At 36.7% G+C, this 13442-nt stretch overlaps 1 protein-coding gene across 13 annotated transcripts in view; it reads left to right on the top strand.

Annotated features, from left to right (window-relative positions):
* MYO3B (myosin IIIB) overlaps positions 1-13442 on the top strand; it is a 201484-nt gene that overhangs the window by 43087 nt on the left and 144955 nt on the right. For all 13 annotated transcript variants that reach the window (XM_027636968.1, XM_027636971.1, XM_027636969.1 and 10 more), the window contains one exon: positions 3377-3522. In XM_027636968.1, coding sequence (XP_027492769.1) covers positions 3377-3522 — 146 coding nt within the window. The remainder of the gene's footprint in view (positions 1-3376; positions 3523-13442) is intronic.

Raw genomic sequence — 13442 nt, 5'->3', positions numbered from 1 at the left:
CCTCTTCTGTTTTATTTGTGCAAGCAGGGGAGGATTTTGCTGGATACAAAAATGGTACAAATATGATGTCTTTGCATAAGGAAGAGAAAGGGAGTAGCATGTTCTTCAGTTTCAGATCATTTCTTTTGGGCTCTCTGTCTTCATGCCCCACTGGCCAGAGCAGGCATCAGCAGTGCTGAGTGGTGCTCTCAGCTCCAGACCTCCAACAAAAAGGAGAGATGTTTCAAAAAAAAAAAGTATCTCTGAGTTCCTGATAGACACAGGAACATAATAAAAAAATAAGTCAATAGTATATTCACTTTTTGTATTTTGCTTTTTGAGATTTTTTTGCTCTGCAGGGAGTAACAATAGTTTTCAATGAAAACCAGGACTGAAGCATTCCCAAGGAGCTGACTGGCTGGTAAACCGTGACTTAGAAAACACTTTCTTCTTCACATTGCAAAGTAGAATGTTCTCTGCTAGCCAACATAGAAAGCAAACTGCTGGTGTGCACCTTTCATAAAGGAAAAAGCTGTAAAATTTGATTCTTACTTTAAAAATTAATGGCATCTGTGTTTCTCTAAGGGGTGCATAAGTTTGTAAGATTCTAGTAATGAATTCAGCAGAAATGGAAAACTTGTTTCAAACCAGAGTGATTGTTAACTTCATGTACATGCTGTGTACTTGGTGAAGAGCAGTTCATTTTGTATCTTTACTGTGAGGCTGATCTCACTATAGTCAAGCTAATGGTCTAAAACATAGTGGTTTATATGGTCCTTGTTTGGTAGGTAATATATTGTGAAGCTGAGAAAAGATTTAAGAATTTTTTCTCTTTTTTAAAACAGCAATTGCAGCGTACTTTCTTTTCCCCATCCATTATGAATGCAGTGAATGTCAGAACATTACGAACATTCTGACTTTCATTATTTTAGTGTACCTTGTTAATCCTTCAGAGATTGAGATACACAGCAAATTTTGTTATCATTCTGTAGTTAGAAGCAATTGTGATGTGCTTATAGGGAAAAAATCATGATGTCTTTGAATGTGGGAGACCAGCTATGTGTGTGGCACTGCTGACAAAGTCCAGTGTGACCTTGAGCAGGTCCTTCTTCTCTTGAAAATATATTCCTCTGCATCATAAAGTCTGAGAACAAACAGACAAGTATTTGCAAAGGACTCAGAACACTGATGACAACCAGGCAACTTCTGAGATATTTGCTTCCAGGAGTTGACTCTCACAGCTTTTTAAGTAAGCAGATAAATATTTTTCATGTGTTAAAAAAGGGGGGATAACACAGTGCATTTAATTAGCCACATATGGATAAGCTTCCAAGTTATGGCCTTGGAAGCTGACTTGGATGATTTCTTTTCTTTTGTTTTTTTGAGGAAGTGTCATTGAATATACAGATGATTTTGGGAACTGTATAAAGAAACAAAAATAATCAAGAAACACAGGCTTCCTCTTCAATCTGTGAGCAAAATTTCAATGATGGCCCATTTAGAATATATTATTTAAGTATCTCTGATGGATCTCCACATTGACTTTCTTTACAATTTTTTGCATTTGATTTCTTCTCTCTCGGGCATGAAAATAAAATTATCAAAATGGCCTCTGAAACAGAGGTGGTGGTTTAAAGCACTCTGCTTGAGTTGTGTAAAATCTGTCTACTGCACAGTAAAACTCATCTTTTTCAAGAGTTAGAGCGATCTCTGGGATGAGATCAAGGCTATAATGAACATTTTTAAGAACTAAAAAGTATTCCAGAGCTTTCACTTAAGGCATTCTGTTAAGGGAGATGGAAAATTATATTTGTGTGACAATTTTGAAAAGCACTGCATTAGTTAACAAAACTCTGCCTTTTCAAGTTGAAGAAAAAAATCCCCTGAATCCTCTTTTGCAGTGCTTACTTCAATTTTTCCTCATTTTTTGGCATACTAACTGGAAAAATTGAGGAGAAAGAGAGATCTCAACAGTTGTCGAAACACTGCTAGAAAGTTCGTGAAAGGTCTTAATTTTTCTGAACTGATTTGCTCTAGGAAAAAAAAAAAAGGAATTAATTGATGTGCAACTTTAGTGCAAAAAAACCCCAGACATTTCAGTATTATTTTAACTGTGTTTAACATCCCTGATTTTGGATAAAATAAATGATGAGTGCACCACAGTGCATGAGTCCCTAGTAAAAGATGGACAAGTCCTATGCGCCTGTTGGACAAAATCACTACCAGAGGGAGGAATGCCTCTGTTAGGTGCAGTTTGTGGAGAAAGGAACTAAGATGTTAAACTGGAATCAGCAGCTTCTCCAGGAAAGGTTATTTTACAGCAGGTGGCTCTCTGCCAGCAGCTTCCTGGGGTGCTGACTTGCATGTTGGCATCTCTGCTAAGTATTATCCCAAATTGAAGCCCTAACACAAGAACTCAGAAGTAATACAGAATTTATAAAAAAAATAAAATCAAATCTCTTCTAGAACATAGGTATAGCCACCCTAGGACATGTTCTGTTTATCTTAAGTACAAATTACTAAAGGTACTTTAAAAACTATGAGAAAAATCATGGAAGCTGATAATGGTAATATACAAGTATCTGACAAATTTTCGAAGCAGGTGGTCTGATTGTTTAGATTTGGGAAGACAAACTTGAAACAGAATGCCGAATCATGATAGAATAAAAAGCAGTGAAACTGCAATTTTTTTCTGCTCCCTTTACAAGGATAAGGGCTAAATTAAAACTTTAGTTTGAATCTCACATTTAGATGTGGAATTGTTTTCACATTATATGAATAGTTAGCTTATTAGAATGTGATCAGTGGGTTGACTGGAAGTGTGCATCAAGTTTGTGAAATAAAACAGTTCTGATGTCCAAGGAGAGATTCCTGTTAACTTCAGTTTTTCTTAGACAAGATACTTGGTATGTCAATTCTGATTTGTAAACTACTCAAATCTAGTAAATACAAACTAAGAAAGCAAAAAAGGCAGAAATGACTGATGTAACATTCTTATCTAAAAAACAGCTGTGCAAATTGGTCTATCCTCATGAATAGTCATAGAAGTTAATAACATCAATAGAGTTCTCTGCTGTTATAATAGGTTTCTGTAAGAAGCGCTTTCAAAACCAGAATTTAGTAGCAATGTTCTTTTTATAGATGTTTGAAGCATCCCATGGAGCTTAATGTATTAAAAAAAAAAAAGGAGATTGTTTGAAAGAAAACAAACCTATTCTAATTTACAGTTACCTTTTTGTGGTGTTTCCTTTAGCTGGGATATATGGGCAAAGATATGGATTTGAAAGCTACATAGCGTTTTAGACATGACTCACAAAAAGTACTTTCATGTCACACTAGGAAGGCACGAACTGTACATTAGGTTAAAACATTGTTTTCTCTGCTTCTTCTCTGATAGGTCATTGCTTGTGAACAACAGTATGACTACTCATATGATGCTCGGTGTGACGTATGGTCCTTGGGAATAACAGCTATTGAACTGGGGGATGGAGACCCTCCTTTATTTGACATGCATCCGGTGAAAACCCTTTTTAAAATTCCAAGGTATGGCACTAGATGGCTCTCTTCACTCACTAGTTTGTTCAAAGGCAGTCTAGTGAAAGTAGAAATATTGAAAGATGTTTGTGCTTCAAATCCTAAGAATCTCTCCTACAAAAAGATGTTAAAAATCTAAATGTTAAAGATTTTTATTTTTTCAACCTGATTTCTACAATAATTCATATTTAAAATTCCTTGAAATTATGAAGACTTACATATTTATTTTATTCTTATATTAGAATATAAAATCATATTTTATCCAGGTACCTCCCTTAAAAAGTAGTTATCTTTTCTTATATACTATGGATGAAAACAGTTATTTCAAAAGTAGAAGCCAACACATATAACTAGGGGAATTTTAAAATGTTATTCCCCTAGAGTCTTAGGCTTGTTTTCCTATGAAAGAAAAACACACAATTTTGACAATGCTGTGAAGCAGTCTGACAGTTTCAGCAAGCTGTAGTCATAATTTATTTTTTCGGATACCCAAGGATTTTAAAATGTGAAGATTTGGATTGTCATGTATGGACAATTCAGTATGAATGATACTGTATTGGATAGGAAAAAGCGATAGAAATTCCCTCTATATATACTCATGTAAATTAGCTGTATTATTTCATGCTGTTTACTTTTGATTTCATCTGTTTTCATTTCATGGACTCTTCCTGATTGGACAGTGTAAAATAGAGTTTAAAAACAGAAGAGCTGTAATAATCAAAGAAACATAGAATTTGTCTGTCATTGATTAGACTGGCCTATACTTGTCTTTTCCCCATTTTGGTTCATGAAGAAAGAATCACCACTGACTGATAACAGTTTAAAACCTTCAGCAATACAAGTGTTTGACCTTTTGTTATCTGCATGGTTATCATAGACTTTTAAATTTCCTTCTGATTGCAATTTGCATTTCTGATTAAGTCTATTTATATGCAGATGCAGTTATGCTGGGTTCTGCCTCATATAGTTATCTCCTTCTACCCAGCTCAGACCTGAACTGCCACCACTCTTTCCAAAATTATTCATACTGAAGCAGTGGTTCATCTTGCACAAGTGTAAAACAGGTCCTGGCAGGTAAGGCAGCAAGGGAGGCTTCAGACTACTAAAGCAACATCTATAAATTTTATCAATGCTCAAAGGAGTCATACATAAGTCATACCAAAGGTAACAGCAAAGCAATAGGAAGATACATAGAATAGGGCATATAGAGTCTTTGATTTCTATCTGTAGTTTACCACTTTCTCTATTTGTTGTTGCATCTCTGTAAGACTTAGCAAAACAAGGGAAAATTATCGATCTGATTAATGAAACAATGGGTATATTTACCAAATAGAATGGTAGCAACTTTAAAGAGATATTTTCCTCTGCTGTGCATTATATGAGCTATAACCCTGCTGCTAACTGTGCATGCATATTAAATGGACTATGATGAGTGCTGGATGGCATAAGGGCCTGGGGTGTAGGAGATACAACTTCTTTCCTGGTACTTGTTTGAAGTCAGTTCAGAGGGATAGCAAATATATAACAAAAAGGTGCATTCCCCTCTTAGAGTAGTTTGACAGTTTAGAATTAATCTCAGTGCAGTTCCTGATCTCTGTGCTGAAATGCACACATTTTTAACAGCATTTTTAACATTAGCATTGAGGCTCTTCTCAGGTTGAAAGAGGCTCTTCCAAGCACTGGCTGTTGGGTGCTCAAGCAGTGACATATAGAAGCATTGCAGCTCACCTTCTGAGACTGTTCAGTCCAAAATCCTCTAAGCCTAGGGATCTGGCATCTTTACGGTTTCTGCTTTTGTGATAGTATCTGTGTCTGAAGTTATAAATGCAAATATTAAGCTATTTGATGATTTTTAGGTAGTTAGTATCCTTGACTGTCATCTCTGAATTTATCCAGTACAAATTCTTATCCACTGTAAAATCTAGTAGCAAAGAAGCCTACAGGGTAGCTATATTTTATTGGGAGAACTCTTGTGTGCCACTCGCTAGCTTTATTTAGTAACCCTTAGCTGCCCTATGAGAAGAGGAAAAGTACAGTCAATCCCTATTTCCCCTCTGTACATGACAGTGTTGTTGTAGGATCCAATCAAAAGAAGAGGAACCTTTCTGTTTCTTTTTTCTTTTTAGTTTTCTTTTTCATTATTGCATCTCTGGTCTCGAGTGAAGTCTGGAGCTTACAGCTCCTGAGGTATATACTGATAAAGAGCTTCTTCAGCTAGATTTTGCTTTCAGCTGGTAAATGGCCACTAGCAGAAGATAACCAGTTTCCAAAATGATCTCACAACTGTAATTTGCTGTTCAAACCACTGGAGTATACAATGGAGCAAATACTAATGTTATGCACTGCTAATTCTAGGATTCCAGAGGTAAGACCCGACTCAGGAAGCAATATAACCTTATATAATTCCAGTCTTGTGTATGTACCCATACTCTTAATTTCTGACAAAGACATATAGAATTTAGGTTGTTGATAATAGCTCCTGTTTCTGACATGGTCTGATGTAAAACTGACAAATTAAGTTTCAAGTAATTGTTAAATGTACTAAATGCACTAAATGTACTAAATACCAAGTGACACCAATGCGCCTTGCACAGTTATGGTGTGACTTTTGTTCCCTACAGTCAAGCTCCATTTTATCTGGAAGTGCAAAAAGCTTCTGCAAATAACAAGCAATAAATATAATGGGTAATAACAAGCAATAAAAATAAAAGTATATTGATTCATTGGTTTATGTATCTGGTTTCTGTATGTGTTCTCCCAGGATAATTTTTGTTGATGAGGCTGATGAGACTTTGGAGAAGAAGAGGTGACATTGCTGTTCACAGTTAATGACACTTGGACATCAGTCAGGCAGAGAGTTATCAAGAATTAGTTCCTTGTTCCCTTATGTTCTTATCTCCTCCTGATCAATATCTTTCTATTTATACTATCTTCTGTGGACTAGGCTGGTCTATTTTCTGTGCTGCTGGGTTTTTTTACATTAGCAGAAAACTTTGCAATGGTTTTCAAGTTTTGTTATCAAGCACTTGAAACTTGTTTAATAATCTGTTTTCATGAATACTTAAAAGTGTAAGTAATGGTAAAATTGCCAAAACTAGCTACGGAAGTCTCTATGTGTGTTTCTCTAGGTTTCTTCCATTCTCAAGTAGTTAAGTTTCTGTATCAGTTTAGTCATTGGCTTTTTTTCTAGACACAGCCAGTAAGTGTGCTGTTAGCCTTGGCATTGAGTTTCAACATAGTGAACTGGGCCTTCATCTTTAAAAGAGTATAATTTAAATCAATGAGTCTTCACTTTGACTTTATAGGATTTGAATCAACCATTAGATGAATGATTTTATACTTGCAGTCACAGCAGTTACATACCCCCAGGATCTTTGGAGGTATCTTCTTGTGTAGAACTCAGGTCAGGGACTTATGTTACTTACTGCCTCCAGCTAACATAGATTCATGTCTGTGTTATGTAACTTGGAGCAGGGATGGACTAAGCTCCAGACTGAATATCTCAGAGGTCTGCAAAGGAGCACATCTGGGGATACACCGTAGGATACCAAGATGGATTATATGGTGTTGTGGGAAGAGGAGGCTTCTTATGCCCATTTAAATTCAGATTTTCATTCATTGAGTCGAGCAATGAAAAATGGGATTAGAGACTGAATTTATCTCAACAAAATATCTTATTTCCAGAGGATATAAGAAAAGATAGGTGATCCCACTGTGCTGCACTTCCCTCAAAACCTGACCAGTGTTTCCAAACAGGAGATGCTGGATGCTAAGTGCTTTTGAAAACATGATTTTTTTTTTTTAAGATGTGTAAGTATTAACTTCATACTTTCAATAATACAGCCTTAGCCGTGGGCCAGATGCTTAAGCATTTTCCAGTGGTTAAACACCTTTCTTGTCCTATGAAAAGTGTATTGTCTGCAGCAAATATCTGATAGCAAAAATGGAGTGAAAAAGCAAATGCCAGTTAAATTTTAAGTCAAATACTTCATTAGACTCTGGGCCTTATTTCTGTATATGTAAATTTAGAAGAGAAGAGGATATAAGTTCATGGACTAATACAAATTTTAGAAACCTCTTTCATTTCTGAACATTTTCTTGTATGAAGGTGCAGTGTCTTGGAAACAGTTGTGATGCCACATGCATGAAACTTTTATAAAACTGCTTATGAGCAAGAAGCATTATCTTAGAGGAAATATTAACGTTCTGTTTTGCGATGATGCACACGTTTTCCCTCATCAGAATGAATTCTTGGATCTAACCAATAAATCTCCTGAAAAGGGACCTCCAGTGCCTAGAGATAAGAAATAAATCATACTGCGAAGACACTGAACCATGAAATGATTCTGTTAACATGTCATCTGTCTGGAATATATTTTCAAATCTCCAACAGAAGGGTCTAAATTATGAAGGGAAGGTGGCCTAGCAAAGTTGGTAATTGGGGAGTTGATACTTTTAACCTCTTCCATCTGCTACCACTACTTAGGTGTATGTCTGTTTTGGCAAAATATTACAAAGTGAAAGATTTTCAAATACCATTACACCTAAGCTTTTTGAAGTAAAATAAGTCCATAAATTCTTCTAACTATGTTATCCTGTGAGAAATGTTACACCATATCAGTACTATCTCTTAAGGTATCACAACAAATCGCCACTAGTGATTTAAAATTTTGAAAAGTAACGACTATAAATAGTAGTGTGGCAAAGAGGAGATAAAGATTGTACATTGTAGTTTAGAAAGGGTGAATGGGGGTGTATGTACCGGTTTAAAGTCAGGATTTCAGATCCTCTTGCAAATATCCTGTGTCTCAGGATCTGTCTCTTTACAGTCTTTTACAGAGAGGTGGTAAAGAACAATTTTTCTGGGTTACACTGACAGGTGACACTAACAGAAATTAAACCAAATTCTCTTCTCATGTCTGTGTCGATCAAGAGTTGCTCTTCTGAGAGCAGTGGAAGGCATCTGTTTTAAAACTGATTGGTGATAAGAAATGGTTATTAAATTTTCTAACTCACAAAATCTGGGACTTAAATGAAATTTCATTTAAAATTATTATGCTTCATAATTCATGTTAAATAACGAGGAATGAAATGGAATTGAGCTTGTGAGTACTCATTGAATGGTGTAGTTCTTCATCTGTGTTGTACTGTGTTGAGATTTAAAACTCTTGGGAGTCCTTATTAGTTTGAATTTAGTGATGCCTGACTGCTTCAGGAGCTGACCTGCATTCTAGCAGGACCAAACCACCTCCTACCCCATCATGACTTCAGCGTCACAGTAGTTTGCATGTAGGCAGTATAATTATCTTTGTATGTTCTGTGCCACCGTACACACATCTTTAATGTTGGTAAATTAACTCCAAAGTTCTTCACGAGTTCTTCAAGTTATTGTCATCTTTAAGGTATGATTTTGTCAAGAGAGAGTAGAGACAACAGAATATCATTTCAGCAGGTAGTGTGACTGGGCCAGACATTGCATCTTGACCTTGCTGTGCTGTATATATGTGGAGCACCTGGTAGCACAGGTAGTTTCAGCCATCTGAACAGGTAAGATCCATTGTGGGACAGTATTTTTTGGAGGTAACTTTTGCATATTAACATTTTCTGATGCAACCTTTCATATTACAACTGGCTTTACCAACTTTTTTGTAATTTTGCCATCTGCACTGGTACTGACACGATTCTGATATATCATGTAGCATACTCTCTTACTGCTGTTGCTTGGAACAGTAAAGAAACACAAATACATGTTGTAGGACAGCAAAGCTTAGAAATTATTGCTTTTGTGAAACGAATTAATACAATTGTAGTTATTTAAAATGAAGTGTTTAAAGTGATTAAAGGAATGTGTTTCAGATAATCTTATGGTAAATTATTTGACATCAGGAATACAAGTTGTTTATTTCTTAATAGGAATGTGAAGTGCATTTACAGCACTGTGACTAACTACTTCAAAGACCAGATTATGCCTATGGTTTTAGGCAGAGCATCATGGTATCCATAACAGCTGTGTGTATTTGTCTGAGGAGTAATTTGACTTTTACACATAATTTTGTTGTCTGATACATTGGACTTCCATTACTTTGGGATTGTATTTTTATAGAAAATTTCAAATACTAAAAATGTAATGTGACATGTTACATCTAGTGAGCAGAAATACAAGGTCCTTGGGATCCTACTTAATTGGTAGGAATTGAGATAGACTCAACTCAAGAATAGTCTGTCTCTAGGTGCAAAAAGGTCTGTAACTAAGGATTGGGAAGACCACTACTAGTTCTTCAGAAGGTTACAGACTTGTCATACAATCTTGACCAAGTCAAATATGACTAGATTTTTTAAATTATTTACATCCCCAAATAGGATGTTGGACAGCTAGTGGAATTTTTGAGAAGCACTTCTGTGTTTCATTTCTGTTAATATGCTTCTGTGTTTGAGGTTGGAAGAGACATATGCGAGGTCATTTTGTCCAACTGTCCTGCTCAGCCTGAGTCACCTGTAGCAGACTGCCCAGAACCATGTCCATAGAGCTTTTGAATATCTCCAAGAGTTGGGAGTCTCCAAGAACGGAGACACCACAACCTGTCTGGACAATCTGTGCCAGTCCTCAGTCACCCTCACAGTGAAAAAGTGTTTCCTGATGTTCAGGTGGAACCTTCTGTATTTCAGTGTGTGCCCATCAACTCTTTCCTTGTCACTGGGCACCAGTGAAAAGAGTCTTCTTTCCACTCTCCCTTCATATATTTCTGTGTATTGATAACATCCCTTCTGAGCTTTCTCCTCTATGCTAAACAGTCCCACCTGTCTCAGCCTTTTCTCATATGGGAGGTGCTCCACTCCCTTAATCAATCTTGGTGACCATTTGCTGGACTGTCTCCCATGGCTTTATATCTCTCTGGTTCTGGGGAGCCTAGAACTGTGGTCTCACCAGGGCTGAGTAGAGGAGAAGGATCACCTTCCTCAACCTGCTGGGAACACCCCTCCTAATGCAGCCCAGGATACCAACAGCCCTTATTACCACAAGGGCACATGGCTGGCTCCTGTTCAACTTGGTGTCCACTGGAACCCCCAGTTCCTTTGGCACAAGGCTTCTTTCCTGCTGGTCAGCCTCCAGAAAATACTGGTGCAGGACTTTGAACTTTTCATTGCTGAACTTCTGAAGTTCCTGTTTACTATTTCTCCAGCTTGTTGAGGTTCCTTCTCTCTGGATGGCAGCACAACCCTCTGGTGCATCAGCTGCTCCTCACAGGTTGCAATATGAGCAAACTTGCTGAGGGTGCACTCTGCCCCATCATCCAGGTCATTAATGAAGATGTTGAATGGGGTTGGGCCATTTTGGTCCCTGTGGTACACTGCTAGTGATGGATGAATGTCCTGGTATTTTGCTTGAATGATCTGGCAAAGCATGTGTTAAGTCCACAGGGAAACAGTTTTGTGCTATGAGGACAAGATATTTTAATATTCTTGCTGTCACATTATCTCACAATTTCCAGCAGTGCCAAAAATGCCAGAGCAGGGGATCTACCCTAATAAGGATGTATAGGATTTATTCATTACTAATTCGTTCCTAACAGGTTTGTGAATTGATAAAAGTCAAAGGCATCCTAAGGTTTGAATATCAGACTTAAATAGATTTGTGCCAGGGTTGAACTGAGTAATGAGTAGCTTGTAGTACTGTCACCTTCATTATATTATCTGTGTTTAAAAAGCAGCTGTTTGTGTCTAAGACTATACCAAGTAGGCTTGTATAACTAGTCTTTTAAGTCTGGCAACAAATCTAGAAATTGAAGTGTATGCAGTTAGCAGCCATATCATAGCAAAATGGGGGCTGTTCTCCATTTACCTTATGACATTTTAATATATTTGAGAAAGGGCAAAATATTTATATATATAATTTATTTAATATATAATATATTAATAATATTTTATATACTACAATATACTACTATAATATTTTTATCTACTACAACAGAGACAATAGGAAATCAGCCCTAAAATTAAATCATCTTGGTGCAATTTCCCTCCTCCCTTTCCTTAACTATTCAGTTGTCACGTAACTTATCTACAACTACATAACTGTTTCTCATTGATTTTTTCTTTCTATTCTTTTTTATAAGCTGTGTACAGATAGAATTTGATTTTGCAGGTGCATTCCTTGTTCATATGTATTCATAGCGTAATTTCAGCAAGTAGTTGTAATTTGTGCTCTGTGACTTGCTGTTGAATAGTCTGTGGTAAGCATTTACTGTTTCAGCTGTTAGGGAGGACTTTGCCTGCACAGTATATTTCTGGGTTTTGATTCACTGAGTCTCTCCTCCAACTGGCTTTCTCATGAATAGAAGGGTATTCTTTGGTGCTTATTTAAAACAGACTGTTTCAGCAAACGTTCCTGCCAGTATAGTTGTTGCTAGAACGTTCATGGAAATTACACACAAAAGACCTAAAATGTGTGCAGCTGAACAGAATTCGTCAGGAAACTCCAATGAATAATCATGAAAACAAACATGGTCTCAACCATTTTCTGAGCAAATAAAAAGGAATCACTTCTGATACTCTGTGTTATTCTCCATGCTGCACTCTAACTGCCTCTGAACCCTAGGTAGAAGCTGAGATGCCTGACAGATGTTTTTAGTGACTGCATATGCAGTTCATTTCATGCATTAAACGCACATAAATGGTTTTAGTCATCCTGTTCCTAAAGTAAATCATTACTTTTCAAAATCCATTGCATAAGTAATAGCAGACTGCTAAGATACTGTGAGTGCCATTTTGTTTTGCTCTAGTGGAAAATTTCGTGCTGACAAGGTCAAGCCCTGCAGTCTGAGAGCAGTCATGTGATGAAAGGCACATCCAGCAGGAGGAGAGTTGGTAGATGGACACCTACTGTCATCTCCTTCAGAAGTGAGGATTTGAAATGTAGCTTAGTTAGATTTAGGGGATAGAGCTGACCTACAAAGTCTGGCTTTTATTATTGTAGACTAAAAATACATTGGTTTTGTTGTGTTTTCAAAACTGCTCCCCGTTTCTTGAACGAACTGCAGTAGTTACTAGCATTGTCTGTAGTTGTCCTTAGGCAGTAATTCTGTCAGGGTAACACAGTAATCCTTGCATATAGTATGTACTGATTTTTAAGAAAATTCATGCTATGGTGCATAGTAAACTGGAGGCTGCGATGGAGAAGATGTAGTATGGCTGATTTTTCTTTCAGTGCAGCAAAATACTTGTGCTCTGCATTTACAATGAGTTTGAAGATGGTGAAAAAATCAGTCAGTTATAAATAGTTAACAGCCAATTTTCCACCATTCAGCCCAGGAAATAGCTTCCTTCCAGGTAGATAGCTCACATGTAATATTACTTTGCAGTAAGACATTTAGTGTTCAGATATTTTTCTATGATTGATTAATATACTTTGTTATGGAGATAGATTCTTAGGACAAAAATAATTGAGATAATCTTGGAGTCAAATTGCTCAGTAAAGAACTAGGTAGCTACATTTTCAACATATAAATCTACATCATTACCAGAGGTTGCTCGGAGGCTGCTGATGCCTTAATAGATAAGGTTTAGATAGATTACCTGCAGCACTAAACAATTTACTGAGAAGAGAAAATGGGCTTCCAATACAGTCTAGATGAAACATCACAATTATTTGAGATACTCTGTAACCTTGGAAACAATTGGGAGCAGTGACATCAGCAACAATTATGTGCAATTTTGTCTTTAGTTTATCACCAAGGTAACCAGAGCAGGTTTCCCTGCTTGAAATTTTAAGAATGTCGTGGTTTGGTTTCAAGTGAGCATGCATGAAGCAGATTCTTTAGGGTCTGTTAAAATTGGATTCTACTTCCCTTTTAAAATGATCCTTCGTGATTTAAATTGTTTAAACTCATGGGTTTGTTTGGGTTTTTTTCTCCTTTTTTTCCCCTTTTCCT

The sequence above is a fragment of the Corapipo altera genome, unplaced genomic scaffold (assembly GCF_003945725.1).
Source record: "Corapipo altera isolate COAL_440 unplaced genomic scaffold, ASM394572v1 45, whole genome shotgun sequence".
Classification (NCBI taxonomy): Eukaryota; Metazoa; Chordata; class Aves; order Passeriformes; family Pipridae; genus Corapipo; species Corapipo altera.
The sequence above is the reverse complement of the archived record's forward strand: the minus strand, read 5'-3'. Positions and strand labels throughout refer to the sequence as shown.